Below are 27,223 nucleotides of genomic sequence, written 5' to 3'. Positions count from 1 at the left end.
CAGAATATAGTAAATAAAATGTTGGATTACAGAATAGTTATCTTCTCAGTATTAATTTTTTCCCTTCACAAACAGTAAGGGTCTACCATGATCAGGCCCTAGCCAAGATACAGAGTAGATTATCCATATTTTATTCCAAAATCAGTCGGTTGTGTGAAAAAAAATTCTTAATACTTCTCTTTTTCTTTAGTCAGCAAGTTCTTGGGAGAAAAACAGGAACGGCATCTGTTCACAAAGTTACAATTAAAATTGATGAGAATGATGTCTCCAAGCCTTTACAGATTTTCCATGATCCTCCTTTGCCAGCTTCTGATTCCAAATTAGTAGAAAGAGCCATGAAGGTACAAGATATCTATATATTTTAATATTGGTTTGATTAATGTTTTGCCTCTATATTTTTTAGCATCTATTATGTATACTTTTTAAGATGTTCTTTCACATTTTGTAATTTAGATCAAATAACCTTTTTTATTTTTTTTAAACTGACATGTGATCACTATAACTGACACATTTAAAATCTTGATCTATACTCACCAAAGGGTATATGCTACAATACCATATAAGCTCATTTTTAAAAATGTTACATTTGCTTCCTTTTACTGGTCAGTGTGTTTTTTAAAGGAAATATGTACTCTTAGGCTTATAAATAAAAATGTTTAAATTTCACATTATTACCCTGTTCTTATTCATGCAGATTGATCACTTATCAATAGAAAAACTCCTGATTGACAGTGTGCATGCGAGGGCTAATCAGAAGCTCCAGGAACTGAAGGCCATTCTTAGAGGCTTCAATGCCAATGAAAACTGTAGGTTCCTTTACGTTTCTTTTACTTCAAATTGGTATCCACTTTTATGACTCTTTTTTGCTAACACACTGATTTTGTTGTGGAGACTGGGCATTTATTTCTGCATTTTAACTTGTGCTCAACCACGTTTGTCCTAATTTTCCTCTTATTCTTACTTAGTAGCTAGGCCTTATTTTTTTAAATGTATGTATACTTACCCTCCTTGAAATTTTTTCCTATTGAAATGAAAGCTATTTTAACATCTTAGTATATATCTTTTTAAATTTTTTTTCTCCCAAGGATGATGAAGCAGCTTTGCAAATAATTATGATGTATTTATAAAATACGCCTCTTTGAGTGAAGCAGAGTTTCTTTTTTAAAAAAATGTTTTGAATTATTAACATTAATAGGATTTAAACTAAAAACTAGATAAACATTATGAAAAATCTTCTAAATTTAATTAGCAAATAAGTATATTCAGAGCTTTTGGGGACACTCAGTCATTTAGAAAATAAGTGCTTTCATTCTAAGAATATATTTTCACAATATCACAGTGAGTATATTATCCCTAGCCCAGTTGTTCTTGGCTGCAATTACCTTGTACCCACAGTGAATAGTCTTTAATTTAGTGAGATGACATAGGTGAAGTACATTAGAAACTCAGGTTCATCACAAATCCCACTCAAATACATTATACAAAGCAGTTCCTTAGGAAAAGATTAAAACACTTAGACAAAGTATCTAAAAATGCTGGCAAGAGAAAAAAAAGAAAAATAAACTTGCATTTAGAATATAATATTCTTTCAAGGAAAGTGAAAGGCTAGAGATGTAAAAGAGGGTCTATGGCAACCCCAAAACTAGAGCAACTTAATTTAACAACAATGCAAGTGTTGGCTTAAAAAAAGCAATAAAGGGTATGCCAGAAATCTGGTGAATGTTATAGTTAAATATATATTGTGGGAGGGGTGGATATGTCCACTAGCCCTATCAGAGTTTAAGATAAGATTCATTGGGTCTTAATAATTCCATATGATGCAATGGAAGTCTATCAGCCTTCACCACTTCCCTTTAAAATCCTTCAGAGATGCTAAATTGTTTCAGATGAGCGTTATGCTGGACCTGCTTATTAGACATTTGTTGCAAATACATACTAGATTTTTCTGGAAACAATTTATTTTCACCTGATTAATATGTTTCCTGCTGTGTTTTTGTTTTTATTCAGTTGTTTAATAACATATAAATAGTACTAGTGGTAGCCTCACTTACTTCATTTATTGTAAATTTATTTTTTTTTAAATGATTTATTTATTTATGCATACAAGAGCTGGGGCACAGGCCAGAGATGCGGGGGTGGGGGTGTGTGGTGAGAGGATTCACCAGAGACAGAGTGGGGAACAGAACAGGCAGACTGACTGAAATACACTGCTGAGGTGAGCAGCAGGGGAGACAGGAGAGGTCTGCTTTGCCATGTGGGTTTCTCTCTGGCCAGCTGGGGTCAAACTTGTGCTGCAGAGGCTGCGGATTGTTTCACAGTGCAGTGCTTAACCTTTGCGCCACCAGGGAGGCCCAGTTATTGCAAATTTATAAGAGATTTTGCTTTTTTTCATTGATTCACAAAAGAGCACAGATAATGTACATTTTTGAGCACTTTTTAAAAGCACATTTTTAATAGCAAAGATAGGAAGATGTTATTTCCTTGTTTAACAAAAGTAGCACAGAGAAAGCACACCTGGTGAAAGGCTAGGTCTACTTTACCACTTTCTGTCCTGCCTGCCTTCTTCACTGTAGCTTTAGAGGCACCTGTGAACTAGAAAAATGTATTCCTTTTACAGTTTGTCAATCTTTACTGGCACATGTGTGCATTCAGTGCTTTTGCTCCTTTACTGGATATCTATGCCTATTTGTGGGATTAAGGGAGAAGTTCATTGGGCCTGGTGGATGTACTATGAAACTCTAGAACAAGTATATTGGCAGCTTTGAGTATTTGTGTTTAACAGCTGCCTGTGTTCTTATTTATTTCATCTTTAACTTGAAAATGAGATACACAAATGACTTGAAAACATGTTTTCCTATGTAACCAATAATAGTTTCATAGTTTGTGTTTTATAATCACCTGGGCCCTCATTGAAGAAAACCACTTTATTGAGAGACTTTAAAAATATTTAGGTCATAGAAGAAATTCATTCCATTTGCTAACTAATTTTTCCCAGTATAGTAAAAAGGAAATCATTTACAATTAATCTATTACTAATTATGAGTGAAAGTCAAAAATTCATCTAACTTGATGAGGTTATATTTTTTACTGAAAGTATCTTAACCTTTTTAAAGGAATCTTGGAGGTTTTTTTCCCATTATTTGAGACAGGTATGTTTGTTTCAGAGTCAGCCTGAAGATTTACATTCTTCCTTTTCAGCAACAAATTGACATAATAATGCTATTCTCATTTTCCGCAATGAAGTTTTTCCTCTAACATTCAGGATAATTCTGTAGTTGGTTTATTTCTATTCACTGAGGAAATAATGGGGGGGAGGTGAGAGGGAGTATTAAGATGGAAATAATAATTTTTAATTCTTAATTGTCCAGCTTCTATAGAGACTGCACTTCCTGCTCTTATTGTTCCCATCTTGGAGCCCTGTGGTAATTCGGAGTGTCTACACATTTTTGTAGATTTGCATTCTGGAATGTTCCAATTGATGCTTTATGGACTTGGTAAGTTGCTAAATCATTGTGCAACCCAGTTACTAATTGAGAGGAAAGATATTTTTAAGAGAGGCAAAATAAAAATTTTCTGCCATTAGGTATGGGAGGGTTGGTGTAAGTAATGTAGAAAGTAGGTGTGGAAGTAGTAATTTTGCCTGATGTCTATTTTGCCTATTTTAACTCTACTTTGGATTTTCCTGTTAAGTTAAACTTCCCAATGTGAAATGCATTCATGTTATTTTTCTCATGTTAAAAGTAATAATGTTGATGACTTATGTTTTTTAGATTGACTATTTTACCACTGCTAGCTGGGTAACATGGAAAGGACTACAAGGGATTCTAATGCCATTCATGGCTGAAGAACATATTTATGACAGTATATATATCTAAGATAACTTGAGATATAGTATTCTGGAGGAAAGGATGTTTTTCTGTTTTAAATATAGTAAAATTAAAATTTGATTTCTAACATGGTCTGTTAATTAAGTTGGTGTCCTGAAATGAAATACTAGGAGTTAGTGTTTTGTATTACTAATAGAACTGTGTTCTTGATTATATTAGTACTTGACTATATTAGTACATATGCTACTTGAAATTAATATTAAGCAGGATAGATTGATTTTAAAAAAGATTTTCTGATTGTATGACTTAAAAGGGTAAATTTTTCTGTGAGCTGCTCAAAATACTGCCCTCATTACTTCGAGTAACATCACATTTATGATGTCTAAATGATGTTATACATTTTTAAAGTATCTTTTAACTGTGGTTACAAACTAACAGGCAGTGTTCTTCAAAACTTTTAAAACTGTTCTTGATGATCAACACAGTACGTGCTGATGTTAAAAACCTAAATATGTGTAAAAGTGAAAGAAGCTACCCTTTGGCAATCATTGTGAATTTAGGGGATGTATGTTTGTCTTAGTCTGCTCGGGCTACCATAACATAGAACTACAATCTGGGTGGCTTAAACAACAGAAATTTATTTTCTCATAGTTCTGGAGACTGGAAGTCTGATATCAGATTACCATGATCAAGTTATGGTCAAGAGGACTCTTCTAACTTTCGATGGCGGCCTTTTCACTGTTCCCTCATATGGCAGGAAGAGAGAAAGAAAGCTCTAGCACCTCTGCCTATAAGGGGAGTAATCCCATCATGAAGGACACTAGTATCATTTAAACCTAATTGTTTACCAAAGTCCCTACCTCTAACTACCATCACATTAGGTGTTAGAGCTTCAACATAAAATTTGGAGAGATACAATCCAGCTCCTAGCAATATGCCCTTCTAATTTATTATATACTTTTTTTCTTTAGTTGAAATTAATTTAGATCTTGCTTTTTGCTCAGTGTTCTATTAGCATTTTCTAGTCATTAAAAATTCGAAGTGACAGCAAGTCAATCTTCAGCGAACAATTCTTGGCTTACGCCAGAGACCATTTGTGTTTAATAAACATTTTTATTTGTACAGCTTTTATAATTCTTAAGGTTTAAGTCTAGTCATACTATGAGTTTTAAATACACATAGTTAAAAATATTAACTAGATTGAGTTTTAGGAATTAAATAGGTAAAGAATTAATGTATTTGTAATTTGTTCTTCCTGCTAGTATATGTTTGCTATTAATTTTCTTAATCTTATTTCTCCCTAAATGTTAATGAGGGAAAACAAATTCAGTTAATACCTAATGGTATGTTTAGTTTTGCTCTGATTCAAAAATAGTACTTTTTGTCTAAAATGATAATTTTCATTTATGTCTTGTGCTACCTAGATAAAAAATTTTGTGCCTTGTGTAAGCTATTAATAAACTTATTCTATAGATCAGACGACACTAGATGACATGGAGAAATCTGTGAATGATGATATGAAACGGATCATTCCTTGGATTCAGCAACTTAAGTAAGCTTATTTATTTAGGTCAAGACTAAAAGTGGAAACTTATTTTAACAAGATATATTTTCTTCACCATTGCTCTTGATCAGTCACTGTCCTTAATGTTTATGACATGAAACTTGAGCACCTTGTGGTACCAAGAAAATGTAAATTTTCTCATAATAGATCCAAGATGGTAGTACTTTGTATCAAATTCCCCTAGAGAACAAATACAGAATCACTTAATTTTCATCCTGTGCTACATTTTCTCCTATACAAGCACTCAACAAAGCACATATACAATGAATTGTGTTCTATCTAGTATTCTTTCCAGTAGTCTTGTTCTTATCCGGGATAATCTTCATGCTATGACTCTACCAGCTGACACTTCCAGAATAGTCATTTCTATCCTCTGATACTGTCATTCAACTTGTCTTAAAGTCCTTTAAATGCTTCATACTGCTAAACTAAATAAAATGGAAATGGAGGTAGTAATTTTATAAGGTTTCATTACCACCCTGGTACACAAAGGTATCACTTATGGCAACTTTAACAAAGTGTTCTTTAAAATTAATACAAAAGAATTTAAGAAATAAAAACAAATTTTAGAGGTCAAAACTGATAAATGGGAGGTTGCAGCCTAGAAAATCAAAATGAGTGAACAATTGAATGAGTGATTGAACCAACGAATGGTTGCTCACTTAGTGTGATCTTCTAGCCCACCTAGTCTTGCCAGTTTTGGATTTGTAAGTATTTGAAGACTTAATGTAATCAAGTATTTTTTTCATTGAAAGGAATGATTTTTAATGCCAGCAGTATATAACATATGAACAGCTGTTAACATTTAAATGAAAAATGATAGAGGCATATTGTGCACACAGACCTCTCGGCAGCAGGCTTCTAGACTGCGGGCTTCATGCAGACCGAGGGCATGCCCACCCTTTCTTCTCCCATCAGCATGTGACCTGGGCTGTGCTTACAAAAACACTGCAAGAACAGTCGCCTGTCTAGCCCCATTGTAGGGGAAAAGGCATACTGCCAGGCATATTATATGCATAGATTTCTTGGCAAGTGGCTTCTAGAACTTGGGCTTCTGAGACACTGAGGGCACACCCATCTTTTCCTCCTCCAGAGCATCTGGACCTGTGTTCAGAGTGTGTAGTCAGAAACTACAGGTAACCACCAGGGAACAGAGCCTGTAAAAAAAAAAAAAGGGTTGCTGGTGGCCAGGGTAGGGAGGCAGACATGGTACCCACTTCACCCTTCAAGTGTGCTGTCTTGGGCTTTGCTTGAAGCTATCAATTTGCTAATGTTGGAGAGTACAGGGCTTCAGGGGAGAAGATCTAATACAGCAAAATGAGCCGACAAAAAAAAACAACCCAAAATACACAGCAATATGAAGCCTCAAGGAAATATGTTACCACAAGGAGAGAACAAGTCTCCTGATCCAGCCACAAAGATATGGAAAATCTTCTCTTCCTATCAGAGTTAAAAATTGCCATGGTAAAGAAGTTCAAAAGAACAGTAGAAAATGCAGCAAATACAGGGGGGAAATGAATGACTTGAGAAATAAAATTAATGAACAAAAATTAGAAATTGAAAATTTAAACAAGAAAATAAAAGATCCAGGGCCTCCTCAGTGGCGCAAGGGGGTTAAGTCTCAGCACTCTGAAGCTGTCCGCAGCTACAGCAGCACGAGTTTGATCCTAGGCCAGGGAGCTACCCACATGGTGCAACAGACCTCTCCTGTCTCACCCGCTGCTCCCCTCAGCAGTGTACTTCAGTCAGTCTGCATTTTCTGTTCCCCACTGTCTCTGGTGAGTCCTCTCACCCCCCATACCTCTGGCCTGTATGCCAGCTCTTGTATGCATAAATAAAAATCTTATTTAAAAAAGCTGCAGGATGCAAAGGGATCAATAGAGGAGATAAATTCTGCAGAAAGCTCTAGAAGCAAACTAGATCAAATGGAGTACTGATTAGTAACTTGGAAGATCATAATACACAAAGGGCACGGATGAAGAAAGAATAAGAGGGGGAAAAATGTGAAGTCATATTTTTATTAGAGTGAACAGATGTAAAATTACATCTCAGTAAATATAATCAAAACAAACATAAGAAAAAAGAAAATTCATGATCTAGATACCTTTTTCATTGAAAGTGTGCTTATTGACCATGTAGAAAATAACTCTTATGCTCAAATTTTCCCCCATAAAGTCAAAATGAAATTAAAAAACCAAGACTAAAATAGTAATCTATATGCACTTTGAAATGAATGTCTTTAATGTCAGTAGAATTTTTAATGTGATAAATGATCTTGTTTCTTGCTTGTAACATCTAGGTTGGATTAATGATGTTAATTCCAGGAGATAATATAGAACTTTACTGTTTCTGTGTTTTTCTTTTAATGACACGTAAAGATACTAGCCTCACAATGGTATGTTAATGGGTTTAGAAGGTGGTATTTGAAAGCAATTTTACAGCAAGTTCAGAATATTCATTTTTAACTTTTCCAAAATGAAGCAAATAATGGTCTGTTTTCAAATTTTGCTTTGATTCTTTCATTAATAACCAGTTCTAGCAATTGATCCTGTGAATATGCAGTTAAATTTGTTTTTCAGTGAAAAAAAAAGGTCTTTAGATTTTATACATTTTTGGGTTATAGTTGACAAACTACATTTAACATGTCATGTTACTGCACATAATTAGTAGTTTCTACCACATGCAGCTCATATAAATGCAAACAGCACCTGAATTTGTCTTTACTCTGTTCAGTAAGGCAGAGCCTGCTGATCATGAACTTGGATGTTATGGTACTGTTATGTTTAGTCAAATCTTCCTAAGTTCATATTCTCATTTTCTGTAGTTATCTCATGGCAGAAAGTTTGTGAACCAGTCATTTTATTCCTTTTTCACGTATTATATGGTATCCTAGCTTGAAGGATAAATAATTGAAAGGAAATGCGAGAAGTACTATAGTAAATGCATCCAAGTGTGTAGCTTAACTGAAAGAAGTGGAAGAGAGTATTTTAACGCTTATTGGCACCTGCTAAGTACATGTATGACATTTTATAAAAATTGGGTCTGTATTATCTCCAGAGATAGCAGGAAAATGAAGTACTTTTCCACTTAATTTTGTTTTATAAACAGTTCAGGCATTTTATAAATGATGTTGAGATTAGTTTGTGCCATCTTGTAAACCTTAGGAAATCCGTCATCCCCTCTAATAAACTGGAAACTGTCTGATCCATAAATACTAGTTAATTCTGCCATAGAAATAGTCAAAATCGTTCACATTGTAGTTTAAACTCCTTAGATCATTTAGAAGTAAAAGTACAACACAGAACTGGAGAAATGATTGGTCATGATGGTTACATGTCCTTTTTGTTCATTTAAATTTCAAATTAATTGACTTTTTAGTAATCTTCAGTAATCTGTAAACCAATAGCACACAATCCAAAAAGTCTTAAGATTTTATAATGTACGTTATCTCTTTTAAATAAAGGTTTTGGCTTGGACAACAGCGTTGTAAACAGTCTATTAAACATCTCCCTACAATAAGCACTGAAACACTGCAGCTGTCCAATTACTCAACCCATCCTATTGGAAACCTTTCGAAGAATAAACTGTTCATTAAGCTTACCCGTCTTCCACAATACTACATTGTAAGTATGTGAAGGGGTGATTTGGGTGATTGAGCTCAGTAATTCTATTAATATCTTAAGTGATTTATTTAATTTAATTTGCAAGTATATTGCATTAGATATTTGACTTTTGTATAGTCATTCTCAACCCCGGAGATAGGGATGGCAGAGAGAAGAAAGTGACGTTTCTAAGAAATATAATGAGCAGGCAGAGTTGGGGAATTCTGCTTGGAAGGAGTTACCTCCTCTTACAAGAAGAAAAAAATTGAGAGCAACTACTATGAAGGTTTTGGTGTCTGATAAACCTGTTTGATTCTAATTAAACATTAACTTGCATAATGCAACCTTTTAAATATGGGCTGGCTGAAATAGCTTTGTTTTTCACCCTTAATTGGTTGAAGACGTACATAGCTATTGATTGCACGTACCTTTCAGTGAACAGTAAAATTTCTTACTCCCTTTTCACTCTTTTTATGTGTTTTCCCATTAATTTTTTTGAGGTCTTTGAATTGGTTAAAATTTGCAAGAATTTGAAATATGAACTCATCCTTAATATTATTCCTTGCCTGTAGAAGTTTGTTTATACACCAAATAGATACTTTTTGCCAAGAATTTTAAGTATTTAAAAATTTAATTCAGGGGCCTCCCCGGTGGCGCAGCGGTTGGGTGCTGGGTTGCGAAGCTGCCCACAGCCTCTGCAATGCCGGTTCGATCCCCGGCTGCTCCCCGGCCACCGGGAGGAGAGTCCCACATGGCGTGCAGACCTCTCCTGCCGCCCGCTGCTCCCCTCAGCAGTGTACTTCAGTCTGCCTGCTCTGTTCCCCGCTCTGGCTCTGGTGAATTCTCTCACCCTCCCGTGCTTCTGACTGTACCCAGTGCTTGTATAAACAAATAAAAATAAATCTTAAAAAAAAAATTTAATTCAGGATTGTTAGTTGAAGGTAGTACAAGTGAATTTTTCTAAGCTTTGTGGCAATACTTTTAAAAGATAATTATCTTTAAAAGGTACTCTGTTTAGCCTGCCTTAAGTTAGAGTTAACCATGTAGACTAATATGTTTGAAATTGATGTGAATATCACTCTTTTTTCTGAATTTCAAAATACCAGCTGAGAACTAGATCTGGCACTTAGACAAGGATTATTGTTTTAGTTCTCACAGAACTGCCTGGCCTACATGCGAAATGTTATGCAGATTGTATGAATAATGAAATCCATAAGCACACAATGGTCTCAGCTATACACAAAATAAATTGTCTATGATTTAGTATTTTCTGACCTTTTTTAGTATCCAAAACAGGCTTTGGTTTCAATGACTAGTGATTTATTATAAAACAATAATTTGTTTCATATCGTATAGGCCAAAGCTGAATGTACATTACTTTTTCCTCCATATTTCTCACTTGGGAGTATTGTGTTCATTGATGAGGAAGGAACTACCACCATGGGCTCTGAGACCATTGGAAAGGCTTGCTGCGATTGATCTCCCTTTAAATGTCTGTCATTTTATTTTGTCATATTAAGATTAAATTTATACAATAAAAAATGAGACCTTGAATTGAATTTTGATAGATGCTTACAGTTTGTAATCTGCATCTCAGTCAAGACAGAACAGGTCTATTACCCCTCAGAATTCCCTCATGCTGCCCTGTATAGTCAAACCCTCCCTCTACATGCAGCTAGTGACCTGACATTTTCTGTCTCTAGTTTTGCCTTTCCAGTGCAGTTTCTTTCGAGCAGTATGATACCTTTGACATTCACCCATGTTGTGTGTATAATAGTTCATTCCTTCTATTGCTGAGGAATATTCCATGGAATGGATGTAACATGGTTTGTTTAGTCACCTATTAAAGGACCTCTGGGTGGTTTCCAGTTTGGGGGCAATGGCAAATAAAGCTGCAATGAGCTTTTGCATATAGGTTATTTGGTAAATTTAACTTTAATTTCTTTTGGATAAATAAGAGTAGGGTTGCTGGGTCATATGTTAAATGTATGTTTAACTTTCTAAGAAAGTGTTTTCCAAAGTGGCTGAGCCATTTTGCATTCCTGCTAGCAATAAATGTTATAATTGTTCTGCATTCTTCCTAGCATTTGGTACTGTAATTTCTTTTTTTTTAATTTTAGCCATTCTGATAGATGTGTAGTGGTATCTTGTTATAGCCCTAATTTATGCTGCTCCAGTGGCTGATAATGTTAAGTATCTCTTCCTGTGCTTATTTGTCATCTATGTGTCTTGCTTGGTGAAATGTCCGTTTTACTTTTAAATCTTCCAATTCCTCAGGTTCATCAGTGTGATGCCTAGATGTTGACCAAACAATTTCATGAAGAGAATTTGGGAAGGAGTAGGGTGACAGGGAGAAGAGAGCCAGGAATAGAGATAGGAAAGTGGGGTATTGGTCAAGAGCCTTGTCTAAAATCATTTATTTTTCCCACTAAACTATTTAGGGAGCTTTTCTTAATTATTAGGTAGACCTTGAAGCTAGTAAGCTGGTATGGTGGTAAGAGCAAGGTCTCTGGAGTTAAACTTCTACGATCAGAGCCTGATTCCATCGCTTCTTAGTTTGGTCACCTTGGGCAAGTAACCAAACTTTTTTTTTTCTTCAGTTTTCTCATCAGAAAATGGAGACACTAATCTCTACTTGACAGTTATTGAGAGGATTAATGTGTTAACATGTGTGGAATACTTAAGACAGTGCACGGCACATAGTAAGCTCTCTGTCAGTGTTAATTATTGCTGATGTTGTTACCCTTATCCTCACAGTAACCATATGTTTTAGTTGAAAAACCAGGGCTTATTTTTATATGCTTTCAAATTTGAGTAAGAGTTGTCACTTGATCTGCCATAAATAGTGACATTTAAAAAAAAATCTAATTTCTATATATTATTCATTTTTTTTCCAGTTTTACTGAGAAATAATTGGTGTATGTCACTGTACAGGTGTAAAACATAGAGCATGATGGTTTCATTTACATATATTGTGAAATATTTACCACAATAGATTCAGCTAAAATCCATCTTCTTATACAGCTATCATAAGAAAAGAAAGGAAAAAAATTTTCTCCTGATGAGAACCTTTGGTTTAGTCTGTTTGACAGCTCTCCTATGTACCATATAACAATGTCAGCTATAGGAATTGTGTCACTCAGCACAGCCCAAGTACTTGGTTATCTTGTAGTTGGAAGTTTGTACATCTTGCCCTCTCAGGAATTTTTAATGGTTAAGGAAAAAAGCAGGGCAATTTAAAATAGACATTCTAGAAAATCTAGCAGACCTACTAGATTTAAGCATAAAGGTTTTTCAGCTTATAAGCTAATGTATGAATATCAAGAACACCTGATGGTGATAGTCTGAATGTTCCATTTGCTATAGTTTATGGTTACTTTTAATTTTATTGTTATTCTTTAGTATGATATATTTTTTAGAAAACAAATTATGTATTTACTGGGTATGGCTTTTTTGGACACCATGATTGATTTGTCCTTCATTTAAAGGACATCTGATTAGTTTTATAATTCTGAGCCCTACTTGATAGGAGGAGGAAAGTATCCAACACTTAATATTTCTCATTTTTAATTTGCCTCTTTTTTAGGTTGTGGAAATGTTGGAGGTTCCCAATAAACCCACACAGCTGTCATACAAGTACTACTTCCTGTCTGTGAGTGCTACAGACCGTGAAGACAGCCCTGTGGTGGCACTCCAGCTGCAGCAGTTCAAGGAAAATATCCAGGACTTGGTTTTTCGTACAAAAACTGGGAAACAGCCCAGAACCGGTACCAAGCGCAAGGTATGCTCACATATGGAAATGAGCACAGAACATAGGTATATTAACTTTATTGTATTCTTTAACCATTTTTAACATGAAAACTAATTAGATACTGTTTCAAAAGACTGGGTTGGCTATAAGGTTTAATTAACAGTTAATCAACCTTTTCTTGAAAATGCTTCACTTTTAATTATACACCATTTTCCACAGAAGACTCTTAAATACACTGTTTGCTAGTGAATTTCTGGTGTTTAGTCAGTATTTGCTCAATAAATATTTAAATGACTTTTGGTTAACCCTGAGTTTTGTTTTAATGATTTAACTGCCTTTATTAATTCCATCATCTGTGTTTTTTTGGCCCACTGTGTTCTTTAAATTCTAGTTGTCCGATGATCCATGTCCGGTAGAATCCAAGAAAACCAAACGATCAGGAGAAACGTGTGCCTTCAATAAAGTTTTAGCTCACTTTGTCGCTATGTGTGATACAAATATGCCATTTGTAGGACTTCGGTTAGAGGTAATTTGGGGGAACAATTCTGGGTACTCTAAATGAAAAAAAATGATACTTTAAATGCCTTGCTAAAGCTACATGAATTCCAGAGAACCAGAATGGTTTTGATCTTGTTCATTTGAGGAGGGTGGGGTTGAAACCATAGCTTGTCATGGTATATATGTAAAACGTGACAAGTTATTTCTCCTCTCTGATTCCAAATTGTAAGTTTTCTTTTCTTTATGGAAATGAAAAATAAGTTCCTCCCAGTTGATGTCTTACTTGTATACCTCTTAATTAGGAACATTATTTGACTCTTAAAAATGGTTAGTTGATATAGGGGTAGCTTACTTTTGAGTTGGTGAATCCATTCATATTACTTACACAGTAATAAAATTGGACTCAGGCCAGAGAAACAGACCAGAAGGAATATTAAACCTAAATTTTTACTTTTGTTGCATGGATATATGCAATTAGTGTCTTTTAAGAATACACAGCTGGGCCTCCCTAGTGGCGCAGCGGTTGAGCGCTGGGTTGCGAAGCTGCCCGCAGCCTCTGCGGCGCCGGTTTGATCCCCGGCTGCTCCCCGGCCACTGGAGGAGGGTGCCGCATGGCGCGCAGACCTCTCCTGCCGCCTGCTGCTCCCCTCAGCAGTGTACTTCGGTCCTTCTGCCTGCTCTGCTCCCCATTCTGGCTCTGGTGAATTCTCTCGCCCTCCCGCGCTTCTGACTGTACCCTAGTGCTTATATAAATAAATAAATAAATAAATCTTAAAAAAAAAAAAAAAAGAATACACAGCTGTGATATCCAGCACAATCCACAGATATGAAAGTACAGGGAGGTAACAGAACCTGTAATTTTATATTTTCAAAAAGGACTTTGGCTAAGACTTTGGGTCTGCCCTTCCCAGACCCAAAGAGCAGGGCTGCAGGCTGTTTTAAATCCTTTTGGGAACAAGGTGGGTTTAAATAGTCATCGAAGACCCGGGAATATCTCCTGAAGGCATTTCTTTATTATATAAGGTGACTTTCTGGCATACTTAAATCCTTACAGTTCCACTGATAGGATCTCAGGTACTATCCTTGCATTCATCTTTTTTTTTTTTTTTAAAGATTTATTTTATGCATACAAGAACTGGGGTACAGGCTGGAGGTGGGGGTAAGAGGATTCACCAGAGACAGAATGGGAGCAGAACAGGCAGAACTACTGAAAAACACTGCTGAGGGGAGCAGCAGGCGCGACAGGAGAGGTCTGCTGTACCATGTGGGTAGCTCCCTGGCCGGGGATGGAACTCATGCTGCAGTGGCTGCAGATAGCTTCATAGTGATGCGTCTTAACCCCTTGCACCACCAGGGAGGCCCTGCATTTATCTTTCTTACTGTAAATTATATTATTTTTATTGAGGTAACATTGGTTTATGACACTGTGTATTATTTAGAAAAATAGGTGTACACCTCTTCAAAGGTATTTTACCACATCATAAGCACCTATGATCTCCACCATAGCCCATTGGGCCCCCTCCTACTTTTGCTTCCCACCGCTCACACTCCCCCTCTGATTGCCTCAATTCTTTTATCAGAAATCTAGGGTTTATTTTGGTTTAACGTTCTCTTTTCCTTTCATTTCTTTACATTCCATACATGCGCAAAATCCTCTCATATTTGTTTCTGGCTTGAGTTGGCATAATCCCTTCTAGTCCATCAAGGTGATTACAGATGGCAAGATTTCATCTTTTTTTTTAATATCTGAGTGGTATTCCATGTGTAAATATACCACAACTATATCCACTTATCTGTCATTGGGCACTTATGTTGTTTCTGTACCTTGGCTATTGTGTATAGTGCTGCAGTGACCATAGATGTGCCAGTATCCTTTCAGATAGTGTTTTTGCAGTCTTTGGATAAATTCCAAGGAATGGAATTGCTGGATCATATGTTAAATATATTTTTAAGATTTTGAGGAACCTCCATATTGTTTTCCATAGGGCCTGAACCAGTCTGCATTCCCACCAGCAGTATATGAGGCTTCCTTTTTTTTTACACTCTCACCATCACTTGTTGTTTCTGTTTTTTTTTTTTTTTTTTTAAATATGGGCCATTTCTCATGGGTTTGAGATGGTACGTCACTGTGGTTTTGATTTGCTTTTCCCTGATAATTAATGAACATTTTTTCACATCCCTGTTGGCCATTTGTATGCCGCCTTTGTGGAAGTTTCTGTTTAGCTTTTCTACCCATTTTTGATTGGATTTTTTTGTTGTTGTTGAGTTGTATGAGTTCTTTGTTGATTTTTGGGTATTAGTCCCTTGTCAGATGTATGATGTGCAAATATTTTCTCCCACTCGATAGGGTGTCTTTGGCTTTAATGATAGTTTCTTTGTGCAAAAGCCTTTTAGTTTGATTTGTTTATTTTTACTCATTTCCTGTGCCATTGTAGTTGAATCCCCAAAGACATTACTGAAGCCTGTATCAGGGGGTGTTTTGCCTGTTTTTTTCATATTTTATGGTTTCAGGTCATGTTCAAATCTTTAATCCATTTTGAGCTAATTTTTGTGTACGATGTGAGAGAGCCGTCTAGTTTGATTCTTTTGCACCTGCATTCATCTTTTTTTTTTCCAAAGATTTATTTGTATTTATGCTTGCAAGAACTGCGGTGTAGGCCAGAGGTGTGGGGGGTGAGAGGACTCACCAGAGACAGAGTGGGAAGCCAAACAGGTGAATCTATTGAAATACACTGCTGAGGGGAGCAGCGGATGAGACAGGAGAGATCTGCTGCACCATGTGGGTCAGCTCCCTGGCTGGGGATCGAACTTGTGCTGCAGTGGCTGCCGAAAGCTTCATAGTGCTGAGACTTAACCCCTTGTGCCACCAGGGAGGCCCGCGTTCATCTTTTTAACTACTTTCTGAATCCTTCAATTGGGAAAGATACCTCATTGACTAAGTACATAAATTGGAAATCCTTTCTTCTTGGGTTTCACAAAGAAAATTGTCATCTATGAATGTTTTGTTTTTTGGGTTTTTTTAGCTAGAAGCTGTGTGTCAATCTTTAAGTTTCACTGAACATTTTCCCAGGAAATCAGATGATGGGGGACAATGCTTATGCCCAATATGTTGTCACTTTGAGACAGAATGGCCCTAGAACAGATTCCAGGAGAATAGAGACAGTAGTACTTAGACAAGATAGTTTCTTTGAGAAATTGGTGATCTGATATAATTGCTTTTTTCTTTCCAGTTGTCTAATCTGGAGATTCCACATCAAGGAGTGCAAATGGAAGGTGATGGCTTCAGCCACGCAATTCGCTTACTGAAGTAAGTCCCTATGGTGTGTCTTACTTGATGCTATGCATTGTAACCATACTACCAGAGCTGTCCCTCCCCTTCCCTGAGATAGCATAACTGTCTAGGGAAGGATTGTCTTTCATCTGCCAAGTAGGAATCCAGCATCACTTGGTATTTTAGGATGTCTTTCCTCTATTTCTTTTGTTCATTCAGCAAATGTTTACTGGGTACAACTGTGTTTCAGGCTTGAATTCTAATAGGGCCTTTCAGGATGCTGTGAGTTAACACAGCAGGGGTATATGGGCTAGTTCAGAAGCCAGGAAAGGTTATCCTTGAGAAAGTACAAATTGTACTTGGACTGAAAGTGAGAATTAGCCAGAGGAAAGGGGGAGCTAGGGTAGCGGGTAGCACTAACTGGAAGGGATAACTACTAATGCGAAGCCTTGGAAACAAGAGAACTTGGCATCCTTGGAACAGAAGGAAGTTGAGCATGGCAGGAGTAGGGAGAGATGAAATTGGAGAGATGAATAGGAATGTATCAGATCCTATAGACCTTTGTGAGTGTCCTTAAGGAATTTAGACTTTGTCCTAATGGCAATAAAAAGCCATCAGATGATAAAAAGTAGGAGCTGACATTATTTGGTAGGGGTTTTTGAAAGATCACCCTGGTGACAATATGGAGAATTGTATGAGAACATGACTAAAGTATCAAAACCAGTTGCTGAAATGGTTGACAGCACAGTTCTAGGTAGCATGGACTAGGGAGGGTTCTGCAAGGATTTATGGGAAGAAATATTTAAGGGTTGGTGATTAGACTAATGTTAGTTGTGAGAAAGAGGAGAAGGTGGCAAAAAACTTTTAGTTTTATCCAATTCCCCTGTCTGAAAAGACATATATGGTAGCTCTGCTATTTGATCCAGTGAGACTTTAATTTTTGTTACTTGGGCATCAGTTTCTTTGCGTGGAAGATGAGAAGGGCTAGCAAATAGCATGCATTCCATCTGTATGACAGTGCTCACTTCAGAGAGGCTTGAACTAGGATAGCTTCCAGTCCTGGCTATCTTTTTTTTTTTTTAAGATTTTTTTTTTTTATTTATTTATACAAGCACTGGGTACAGTCAGAAGCACGGGAGGGTGAGAGGATTCACCAGAGCCAGAGCGGGGAGCAGAGCAGGCAGACTGAAGAAACACACTACTGAGGGGAGCAGTGGGCGGCAGGAGAGGTCTGCAAGCCATGTGGGATCCTCCTCCGGTGGCCGGGGAGCAGCTGGGGATCGAACCGGTGCTGCAGAGGCTGCGGGCAGCTTCGCAACCCAGCGCTCAACCGCTGTGCCACCCGGGAGGCCCCCAGTCCTGGCTATCTTAACACCATCTCTACAAAAAGCTTTCAAGAAAGGGAGTACTGGGGGCCTCCCCTGGTGGCACAGCGGTTGAGCGCTGGGCTGTGAGGCTGCCCGCAGCCTCTGCAGCGCCAGTTTGTTCCCCAGCCGCTGGCAAGGGTACCACCAAAAAAAAAGGAAAGGGAGTGCTGGTCTCATAATAGAAATCAGTAGGAAAATGTAATACTTTTAATTGACTTTGGCTTTGAATTACCTCTGCCTAAAAAATGTAAGGAATTTTTTGTCTTCACTCTTTGTAGCAACTGCAGTTAAGTGGATGATGTTAACATTTGGTTTCTCTTAGTTACATTTTTCATGTTTAGCAAGAGTTTTATTTATTTACTTTTTAAATAAAATTTATTTATTTATACAAGAACCAGGGTACAGGCCAGATGTATGGGAGGGTGAGAGGATTAACCACAGACAGAGCAGGGAACAGAACAGGCAGACTGACGAAATACACTGCTGAGGGGAGCAGCAGGCGAGACAGGAGAGGTCTGCTGCGCCATGTGGGTTTCACCCTGGCTGGCCAGGATCGAACCTGCGCTGCAGAAGCTGTGGACAGCTTCACAGTGCAGCGCTCAACTGCCTGTGCCACCAGGGAGGCCCTTAGCAACCAGATGTGCGGGAGGGTGAGAGGATTCACCAGAGACAGAGCGGGGAACAGAACAGGCGGACAGACCAAAGACACTGCTGAGGAGAGCATCAGGCGAGGCAGGAGAGGTTTGCCGCGCCATGTGGGTTTCTCCCTGGTGGGCCAGGAATCAAACCGGCGCTACAGAGACTGCAGGCAGCTTTGCAGCCCAGCGCGCAACCGCTGCGCCACCAGGGAGGCCCTTTTTTCAGCATTTTTATGAAATAAATTTCAGTCCTATTTTTTCTGGAACTTGAGAACTCATAATATTGCCACCTAGAGAGGATGTACTTCTTATTTTTTAGCTTGATTTTACAATAATTTTAAAAGTGTTTATTGTAACCCACTATAATAAATTGCTTCCTTTTTTAAAACTTAAAAAGAGAGTATATAGAAATGGCTAAAGCTGTGTCTGGTACATGCCATCCATTATAGTGGGGGGGGGTGACTATCGAAGTGAAGGAGGAAAAAGTAAACAACGAATGCCTAGCTGTGATTTTATTAAATTAAAATCCTGGGCCTTCCCTGGTGGCGCAGCCGTTGAGCGCAGGGCTGCGAAGCTGCCCCCAGCCTCTGCAGCATCAGTTTGATCCCCGGCCACTGGCGAGGGTCCCACATAGCGCGCAGACCTTTCCTGCCGCCCGCTTCTCCCCTCAGCAGTGTATTTCGTCAGTCTGCCTGTTCTGCTCCCCGCTGTGGCTCTGGTGAATTCTCTCACCCTCCCTCGCTTCTGACTATACCCAGTGCTTGTATAAATAAATAAATCTTTGAAAAAAAAATTAAAATCCTGCACAGAACTAATTAGTACGTAATAGATCTAATGCATTTCATCTTCAGGAAATACTCTTTTAAGTTTTTAATCCTGGATAAATTAGTACTAAATAGGAGTATGAGTTGATACTTCAAAGCTCTAAAATTGAGCATATTTTTCTCCCCTTTGCTGAAAATATGTTCCGTTCTTGTTCAGCTTATTTCTTTGAAAATCTGTTGAACAGGCCTTCAGGTACCTGATGTACCTGAAAGTACTTAGATTGCTGTGGTTCCTGGACCTCTTGCCTTGTGCACATTCAGAAGAACCTTCATCCTACACGCAGTTGATATATGTCTCAAGAGCAGCATGCTGTGCTGCTTAGTTTTGAGTTCTTTACCAAACTCCCCACTTTCTGAACTAACATTAAAGAAAGGGGCAGTGGTGCTGGTCCTCTCCCTACACCCACAAGGTTTATTCCATCTTGTCCGTTGTGGCTCCTGTCACTTACGCAAATAGCATGTTAGATATAGCTCTTTTCTGCAAGTTGTGACTCAGCTTACATTCAGTTATGTGTCTAAATCCTTATGTGTATCCATGGCAGCAACCTTCATAAAACCCTCTTCACTTTCCTTGTAGGCACAACTGTGCTCCTTTTACTAGCACTTTTCAGTGATCTTGCTTCTTTTGTACCACAGGGACATAGTGCAGTCACTGATATTTGTAAAACCCCTCACAATGAAACTGACACACAGCACATGACAGCCAAAACGGAACAGTGCTGACACACATCTACCCTAACAGACTAAAGCGTAGTTCCTAAATTGGTTCAATATTCAGAATTATAGGAGAAAAATCAGCCAGGTATAGCTGTGTAGATGGGAAAACTTCCTTGAAATGGTAGTTTTCAGAGAAGGTTAATCCATTGTTCAGGAAATGTCTAAGTTAATTTTTGGTGAATAGAACAGTATTTTGAGTTCATAACAATCTTGTCAGATTTCCTTTCAGGAAACCAGTTTTTCCCCTTTCCCATAATCATGTGGGGGAGGATGAAGGTTATAATTGTAGTTCATTCTTTCTGTTACATTGATAGCCATAAAAGCTAGAAAATATTTTACAGGTTCTTTGAAGTAGAGCCAATTGTATCTGTATCACAGATTAAGAAGGTGAGGTAGAGTGTATTTTCAGGATTGTGATGTCCCTGAGAGCATAAATTGAAAGGAGTCTTAACCTTAATTCATACTTCAAAACATTTTGGCTTCTGTGTGTTCATTTTCTATCCAGATGGATTACATGAAGCACACATTTTATGTGAAAGGAAGATAATGTTAATGAATTTATATTTTCAAAATCAAGATTTAGAAATTGATTAGAATTGGCTGCCTTATAATTCCTATAGGTTACATTTATGTTTTGAGGGGTAAAAGCAGAGCTACTCAGTATACCTGTGACATTGAAAAGCATATATGCAGTGTATGCAATGTCTACAATAACTACCCCAAATAACATTGGGCAAAGTCTTTCTGGTGGTGATAAAAAATAAATAGTATGAAAGATTAATTTTTGAAAAATCTAACCTGTACATTTAAGAGGCACTCTGGTGAAATTTTTCATTAATTGAGATGATTTCAGTATTACATTAATTCTTTTATGCAACCTATATAGCTTTATTCCCCTCTACAATTTTATTTTTTACCATCTGCAGTCTCTATCGCTTTTGCTCACTTAAGTTGTTTATTCTAGGTCAGTGGTTCTCAACTCCAGGGCATTTTTGCCCTCCAGGGGATAGTTAGCATGTTTGAAGATATTTTTGGTTATTATTAACTAAGAAGAAGGAATAGGAGGTGCTACTGTCATCTGATAGGTAGAGACCAGAGGTGCACAGGCCAACCCCCACAACAAATAATTATCCAGCCCAAACTATCAATATTGCCAAGAGTGAGAATTCCTGTTCTAGGTGTTATATTCTGAATAGGAATAATGAAACAAAAGTCGGTATTTCCAATTATATTTGTTGGTTTTTGTTTTAGATATTAATAATTATACCAAGTCTGAGAATTAACTTACCTTCTCTGAATTGATAATGTGTGATTAAATGATATATCATCTCATTATTTCATCTGTTGCTGAACCAATTCATTAACAGCTAAAATATATCACCTCTTAATGTTTTATGACAAATAATATAGTCCATACAGCTGCAAGAAGAAAATGGATAGGTAGGTATTTTAAAAAGTTATACATTCCTCTGAGGCACATGATAGATAAAAATAATAGTGTGAATGTTAATTGAGTTCCTACCCATGAAGTTCCGTTGTAATGAGTATTCTACAGAAGAGGAGGGAAAGGGGGGTAATGAACCAGAATCTTGTCATGGCACTCAGTGTACAAGACTTGGATTTATTGCAGGTGGCAACTAATAAATGTTTATGAATAAATACCTGCTATATGAATAAATACCTGCACTTTATATGTGTTTTGTCATATTTTAAAATGAATAACCTTTAAGGTAATTATTTATTTCCATTTTATAGTTGGGAAACTGAAATTCATAGGGGTTCAATGTAACTGAGTCACAATTAGAATGCAGTTTCCTGTGAGGGTGTGGAGAAAAAGGAACCCTCTTTACACTGCTGGTGGCAATGTGAACTGATCTGGCCACTATGGAAAGCTGTGTGGATATTTCTCAAAACACTAAAAATGTATCTACCATATGGCCCAGAGATTCAACTGCTAGGAATCTACCCAACAAACACAGAAAACACTAATTCAAAAGGAAACCTGCACTCCTATATTTATTGCAGCACTATTTACAATAGCCAAGATATGGAAACAACCCAAATGCCCCCAAACAAACAAATAGATCAAAAAGTTGTGATATTAAAAAAAAAGTTGTATATATACACAATAAAATATTACTCAGTGATCAAAAATGATAAACTCATGCCATTCGTAGCAACATGGATGGAGAAAGGGATCATGTTAAGCGAAATAAGTCTGATGAAAAAAGATAAATACTGGATGGTTTCACTTATATGTGGAATATAGAGAAACTGAAAAAGATCAAGAAAAAAGACAAAACTTGCAAGCTCACCATAGATCTGATGCATATAGCAAGAGACAAGGAGGGAAAGGGTCAAAATGAGGGAGGGAAGAGCACAAGAGACTATGGTGAGGTTCATGGGTACTGTCGTGGTGGGAGAACTACGGGGACTACACCTGAGGGGAAACCAATTACTGTACAAAAATGAACAACAATATAAGAAAACAAATAAATGAATTTAAGAAAAAGAAAAATAGGGTGCACTTTCCTGATTCCAGAACGCTTCTTCTTTCCATGGTATTATCTTGCCTTCAAGGACTAGTTTTAGAAGTAGTTTGTTACACTTAGCTTTTCCTTGAGAGTGTTCTAGGTAGACTTGTAGAAAACCAGTATCCTTGATTTTTCATTCTGAAGAATTGTAGTCTTTTCTAATACACAGATTAAGGATGAAGGCAAACATCAATTTGTTAAAGTAAGAGTCCCAATCCATGTTGATATGAACAGAAATGGAGTAATTGTTGTTAATTGCTATGTATTGCTATGAATTGTTTTATCTCTTTGCAGAAGTTGCCTAGTAGAGTTTGAACTGAAGCTCTAATGTGTACCTTGCCTGTCGTTGTGTATATTGTGCTTTTGTCTTTCTGTAATGTGAAGTACATTTTATGTGCTATCTTTCATCTCCAGAATTCCTCCCTGTAAGGGTGTAAATGAGGAAACCCAAAAAGCTCTGGACCGTTCTCTTCTCGATTGCACTTTTCGATTACAAGGTAGAAATAACCGCACATGGGTGGCAGAGTTAGTGTTTGCAAATTGTCCACTTAATGGCACTTCTACCAGGGAGCAAGGTGAGATGACTCACACACTTTGCCTTCGTTTGTTTCTGGATTATTTTGTTTTTGGTATTGATTACTATTAATCTTCTCTTTTAATCCTGTTAGGACCATCCCGGCATGTTTATCTGACATATGAAAACCTGTTATCTGAACCAGTTGGTGGTCGAAAAGTGGTTGAAATGTTCCTTAATGACTGGAATAGCATTGCACGATTATATGAGTGTGTTTTAGAATTTGCACGGTCTCTACCAGGTATATTTGATGATTTTTCTTGTGAAGCAAAAAACACCCCACCCTTTTCTTTTAACTGAAGGAGTAAAACATGCATATTATTAAAACAAAAAAAAAAAACAAACCTCAAAAGTGTAATAAAAAGCTAGTTTCCCTTTTATCTCAGACTTCAGTTTCCTTCCCCCAGAAACAACCATAGTTAAGTTTCTTATGGATCCAGGAATTTTTGCACACAGATAAACCATACTGTAGTAATAGTATTTATTGACAGTTTACCATGTGCTGTAAAGTATAATAGTTGCTTCTGTTAACTCATTTAATCCTCACAGTCACCCTATGAGGTAGGTATTTTATTAGTCCTCATTTTACAAATAAACAAGTCACAGAAATGGAGAAACTTGCTGAAGTTCACATATCTAGTAAATGCCAGAGCTGGAATTGGAACCCCCATTCTGCTTCAGTATATCTCCACCCCTGCCCTGGCTCCCTTTTGTAGAAATGGAACTGGAAGCCTGCTATCCATTTATGCTATTATTGCTTTCTTGTTTTTGCTTTTGCTTCCTTTCTTTTAATTATGTATTTAGAGGCCTTTCTATCTAGGCATATAATATTACCCATATGCTCTCTTTTTCAAATATATATTTCTTAATTTTGCATGTATGATCTTTATCTCCTTTTGTTTCCTTTCTATGTAGACATACCTGCTCATTTAAATATTTTCTCAGAAGTTCGTGTTTATAATTACCGAAAACTTATCTTGTGTTATGGAACCACCAAGGGAAGCTCAGTAAGTCTATGAATTAATTAAAACTGAAGTTCTTCTCATAAACCTTTTAAAAATCAAGAACTTAAAAATTATGAAAACTGCCATGAAATAATTGAGGGCTCAGTTAAAAATTAGGGAAAAAATGGTAAATTTTAATAACTTTCTTGATATAGTATACTAAAATGCTTAACTCTGTAATTAAAAACACAGATTATGCCCTCTTTGAATAGGGTACATAATCTTAAAGATTTTTAGACAACATAATGTACTTTTGGTGTCTATATTTTTTCCTTCATTGATTTCAAATCTTAGCAACATGGTTACTATAATAAGGATTAAGTGTGAATGGTTTTTGAACAGTATGGTATGTCTATGCTTTTGGTCACAGGATTATTAACATCATTAACTGAAGGCATCTGTGTTGGGGTTGGTTTGCTTTCCCTTTATGATGTGCTCAGAGAGGTGACTAATTCAGTTCAAGAGAAAAATGAAAAATAAAAAAATACTAATGATACTTTTCAAATAAAATTTAATCAAAATTTTTCCTTCAGCATGTTCTCTTTCTGTTTCATTCAGAAGTGGGCCATGTAACAAATGCACACATGCTCAGTGAATGTTACTGTTTCATAGTAACAGTGTATGTATCTGGAGTTGTAGAGTCCTGTCTGAAGAGATACTTTTTAAAAAGACCTCATTTAGATCTTTGGCATTTTGCCTTACCGTTGAAACATTTTTCATTCTAGTCCTCTCTCCCTATTTCTGAGAAATGTCATTTATTTGATTTAGATTAGTATCCAGTGGAATTCCATACATCAGAAATTTCACATTTCTTTGGGAACTGTTGGCCCAAACTCAGGTTGCAGTAACTGTCACAATACCATTCTCCATCAGCTTCAAGAAATGTTCAACAAAACACCAAATGTGGTTCAATTATTACAGGTAATTTTATGTTCTGTTTAAAAATAAGACTCAGTGTTAGTGTCTCATGTAAAACTCCTCAAAAAATCATGTGGATTTAGCTTTACTGACAAGAGTGGCTACCTTTATCTTTTATATCTTGCCCTCTTTTTGTAAGAAGTTTTCTTTGACTCAAAATGGTCTATATATTCTCTTTTTTTAATGGATCTTTGAAGATTTATTTATGCATACAAGAACTGAGGTATAGGTCAGAAGTGCAGGGGGTGAGAGGATTCACCAGAGACAGGGTAGGGAGCAAAACAGGTGGATCTACGGAAATACACTGCTGAGGGGAGCAGTGGGCGAGACAGGAAAGATCTGCTGTGCCATGTGGGTCAGCTCCCTGGCCCGGGATTGAACTCATGTTGTAGTGGCTGGTGATAGTTTCATAGCACTGTGTCTTTATTATTTTTTTGAAGATTTATTTATTTATGTATAAGAACTGGGGTACAGGCCAGAGGTGGTGGGGGTGGTTAGAGGATTCATCAGAGTCAGGAGAGGTCTGCTGCACCATGCGGATAGCTCCCTGGCCGGGAATCAAACTGGTGCTGCAGTGGCTACGGATAGCTTCATAGGCCACGGCTTAACCCCTGCGCCACCAGGGAGGCCCTCTGTATATTTTCTCTCTCTTTTTCTTAAAAAAAGATTTATTTATTTATGCATATAAGAGCTGGGGTACAGGCCAGAGATGTGGGGTGGGGGGTGAGAGGATTCACCAGGGACAGAGTGGGGAACAGAACAGGAAGATTGACTGAAGTACACTGCTGAGGGGGAGCAGCAGGCGAGGCAAGAGAGGTCTGCTGTGCCATGTGGGTTGCTCCCTATCTGGCCAGGGATCAAACCTCTGCTACAGAGGTTGCAGATTGCTTCATAATGTGGTGCTTAACCCCTTGTGCCACCAGGGAGGCCAGTCCGTATATTCTCTTAAAGAGAAAGTTTTGTGAAATGTCCCAGAAGGATATTGTCTCATTTGAGACAGTTGTACATCGAAAATTCTGAGGTTTTAGCATTTGTACACAAACTGGTTGTCTCACTGTTACTTGTTCCTTACAGGTACTGTTTGATACTCAGGCTCCGTTAAATGCCATCAACAAACTCCCCACTGTGCCGATGTTGGGCTTGACCCAGAGAACCAACACTGCCTACCAGTGCTTCTCCATTCTGCCACAGTCATCCACCCACATCAGGCTGGCCTTCAGGAACATGTATTGCATTGATATATACTGTCGGAGTCGAGGTGTTGTGGCAATACGGGATGGTGCCTATAGTCTTTTTGATAATAGCAAGTTAGTAGAAGGTTTTTATCCTGCACCAGGACTAAAGGTAACAGACTTTAATGTTATAGCATGAATAAATATAAATATGATCTCTGAAACAATTTCTTTGACAGGAATAATGGGGGAAAGTAACCAATTCCTATTTAAATTTAATAAGTAGTCTTCTATATGCATCATTTCTCTCACTTCATTTTGAAGGAACTAGAAGTTATGATAGAGTACTATGTCTGCATATAAGATGATAAAATATACGTTATTTCCTTACCCCTTGATAAGGAAGGTGGAAGATACTGAAGAGAGTCATATTTGTTATTTGGAACTTTTAAGAGACTTTAAAAAGGCTTTCTCATTGGTTTTTGAGAAAGTTTGATCAACAGTTCAACTATGATGCTTTCTTGAAATGGGCCTCAAGCCCTGGATATTCTGATAGAGCTCAATTGTATGCGCTTACAACTTAGAGTCAAATAGTTCTTAATGGCCTGTTTTGAAAATTAGTCCCCTGCAACTCACGCTTGCCATTTTCCTGCTCTGTTTTACACTCTGACATTGCAAATTCTCTTGGTGTTACACCCTTGTCTCCAAATAGCATATTTACATCACTACTAAATTCTTTCTTATATGCCTCTTCCCTCTCTCAGACTGCTCCCAGTACACAATTTCTTCTTTCCTCCTATCCCTGCAATATCGTTAGATAGCGATTTTGATTTAAAATCTTCAGTCTCACATTATTGTGAATTATGTAAACACTTTACCAAACTTGCTGTGATTACTTCCCTTTCTTTTTTTTTTTTTTTTTTTAAGATTTATTTATTCATTTGTACAAGCACTGGGTATAG

At 37.2% G+C, this 27,223-nt stretch overlaps 1 protein-coding gene across 1 annotated transcript in view; it reads left to right on the top strand.

Annotated features, from left to right (window-relative positions):
* Window positions 1–27,223, top strand: part of MED14 (mediator complex subunit 14) — a gene marked incomplete at both ends in the record, with an annotated part of 63,956 nt that overhangs the window by 20,461 nt on the left and 16,272 nt on the right. Inside the window, 13 exons of the mRNA XM_084258356.1 lie at window positions 191–341; window positions 695–806; window positions 3,369–3,494; window positions 5,301–5,379; window positions 8,855–9,014; window positions 12,580–12,774; window positions 13,136–13,270; window positions 16,473–16,549; window positions 23,008–23,168; window positions 23,262–23,408; window positions 24,083–24,174; window positions 24,940–25,092; window positions 26,164–26,433. Coding sequence (XP_084114482.1) covers window positions 191–341; window positions 695–806; window positions 3,369–3,494; window positions 5,301–5,379; window positions 8,855–9,014; window positions 12,580–12,774; window positions 13,136–13,270; window positions 16,473–16,549; window positions 23,008–23,168; window positions 23,262–23,408; window positions 24,083–24,174; window positions 24,940–25,092; window positions 26,164–26,433 — 1,858 coding nt within the window. The remainder of the gene's footprint in view (window positions 1–190; window positions 342–694; window positions 807–3,368; window positions 3,495–5,300; window positions 5,380–8,854; window positions 9,015–12,579; window positions 12,775–13,135; window positions 13,271–16,472; window positions 16,550–23,007; window positions 23,169–23,261; window positions 23,409–24,082; window positions 24,175–24,939; window positions 25,093–26,163; window positions 26,434–27,223) is intronic.

The sequence above is a fragment of the Talpa europaea genome (assembly GCF_964194135.1).
Source record: "Talpa europaea genome assembly, chromosome: X".
Classification (NCBI taxonomy): domain Eukaryota; kingdom Metazoa; phylum Chordata; class Mammalia; order Eulipotyphla; family Talpidae; genus Talpa; species Talpa europaea.
The sequence above is the reverse complement of the archived record's forward strand: the minus strand, read 5'-3'. Positions and strand labels throughout refer to the sequence as shown.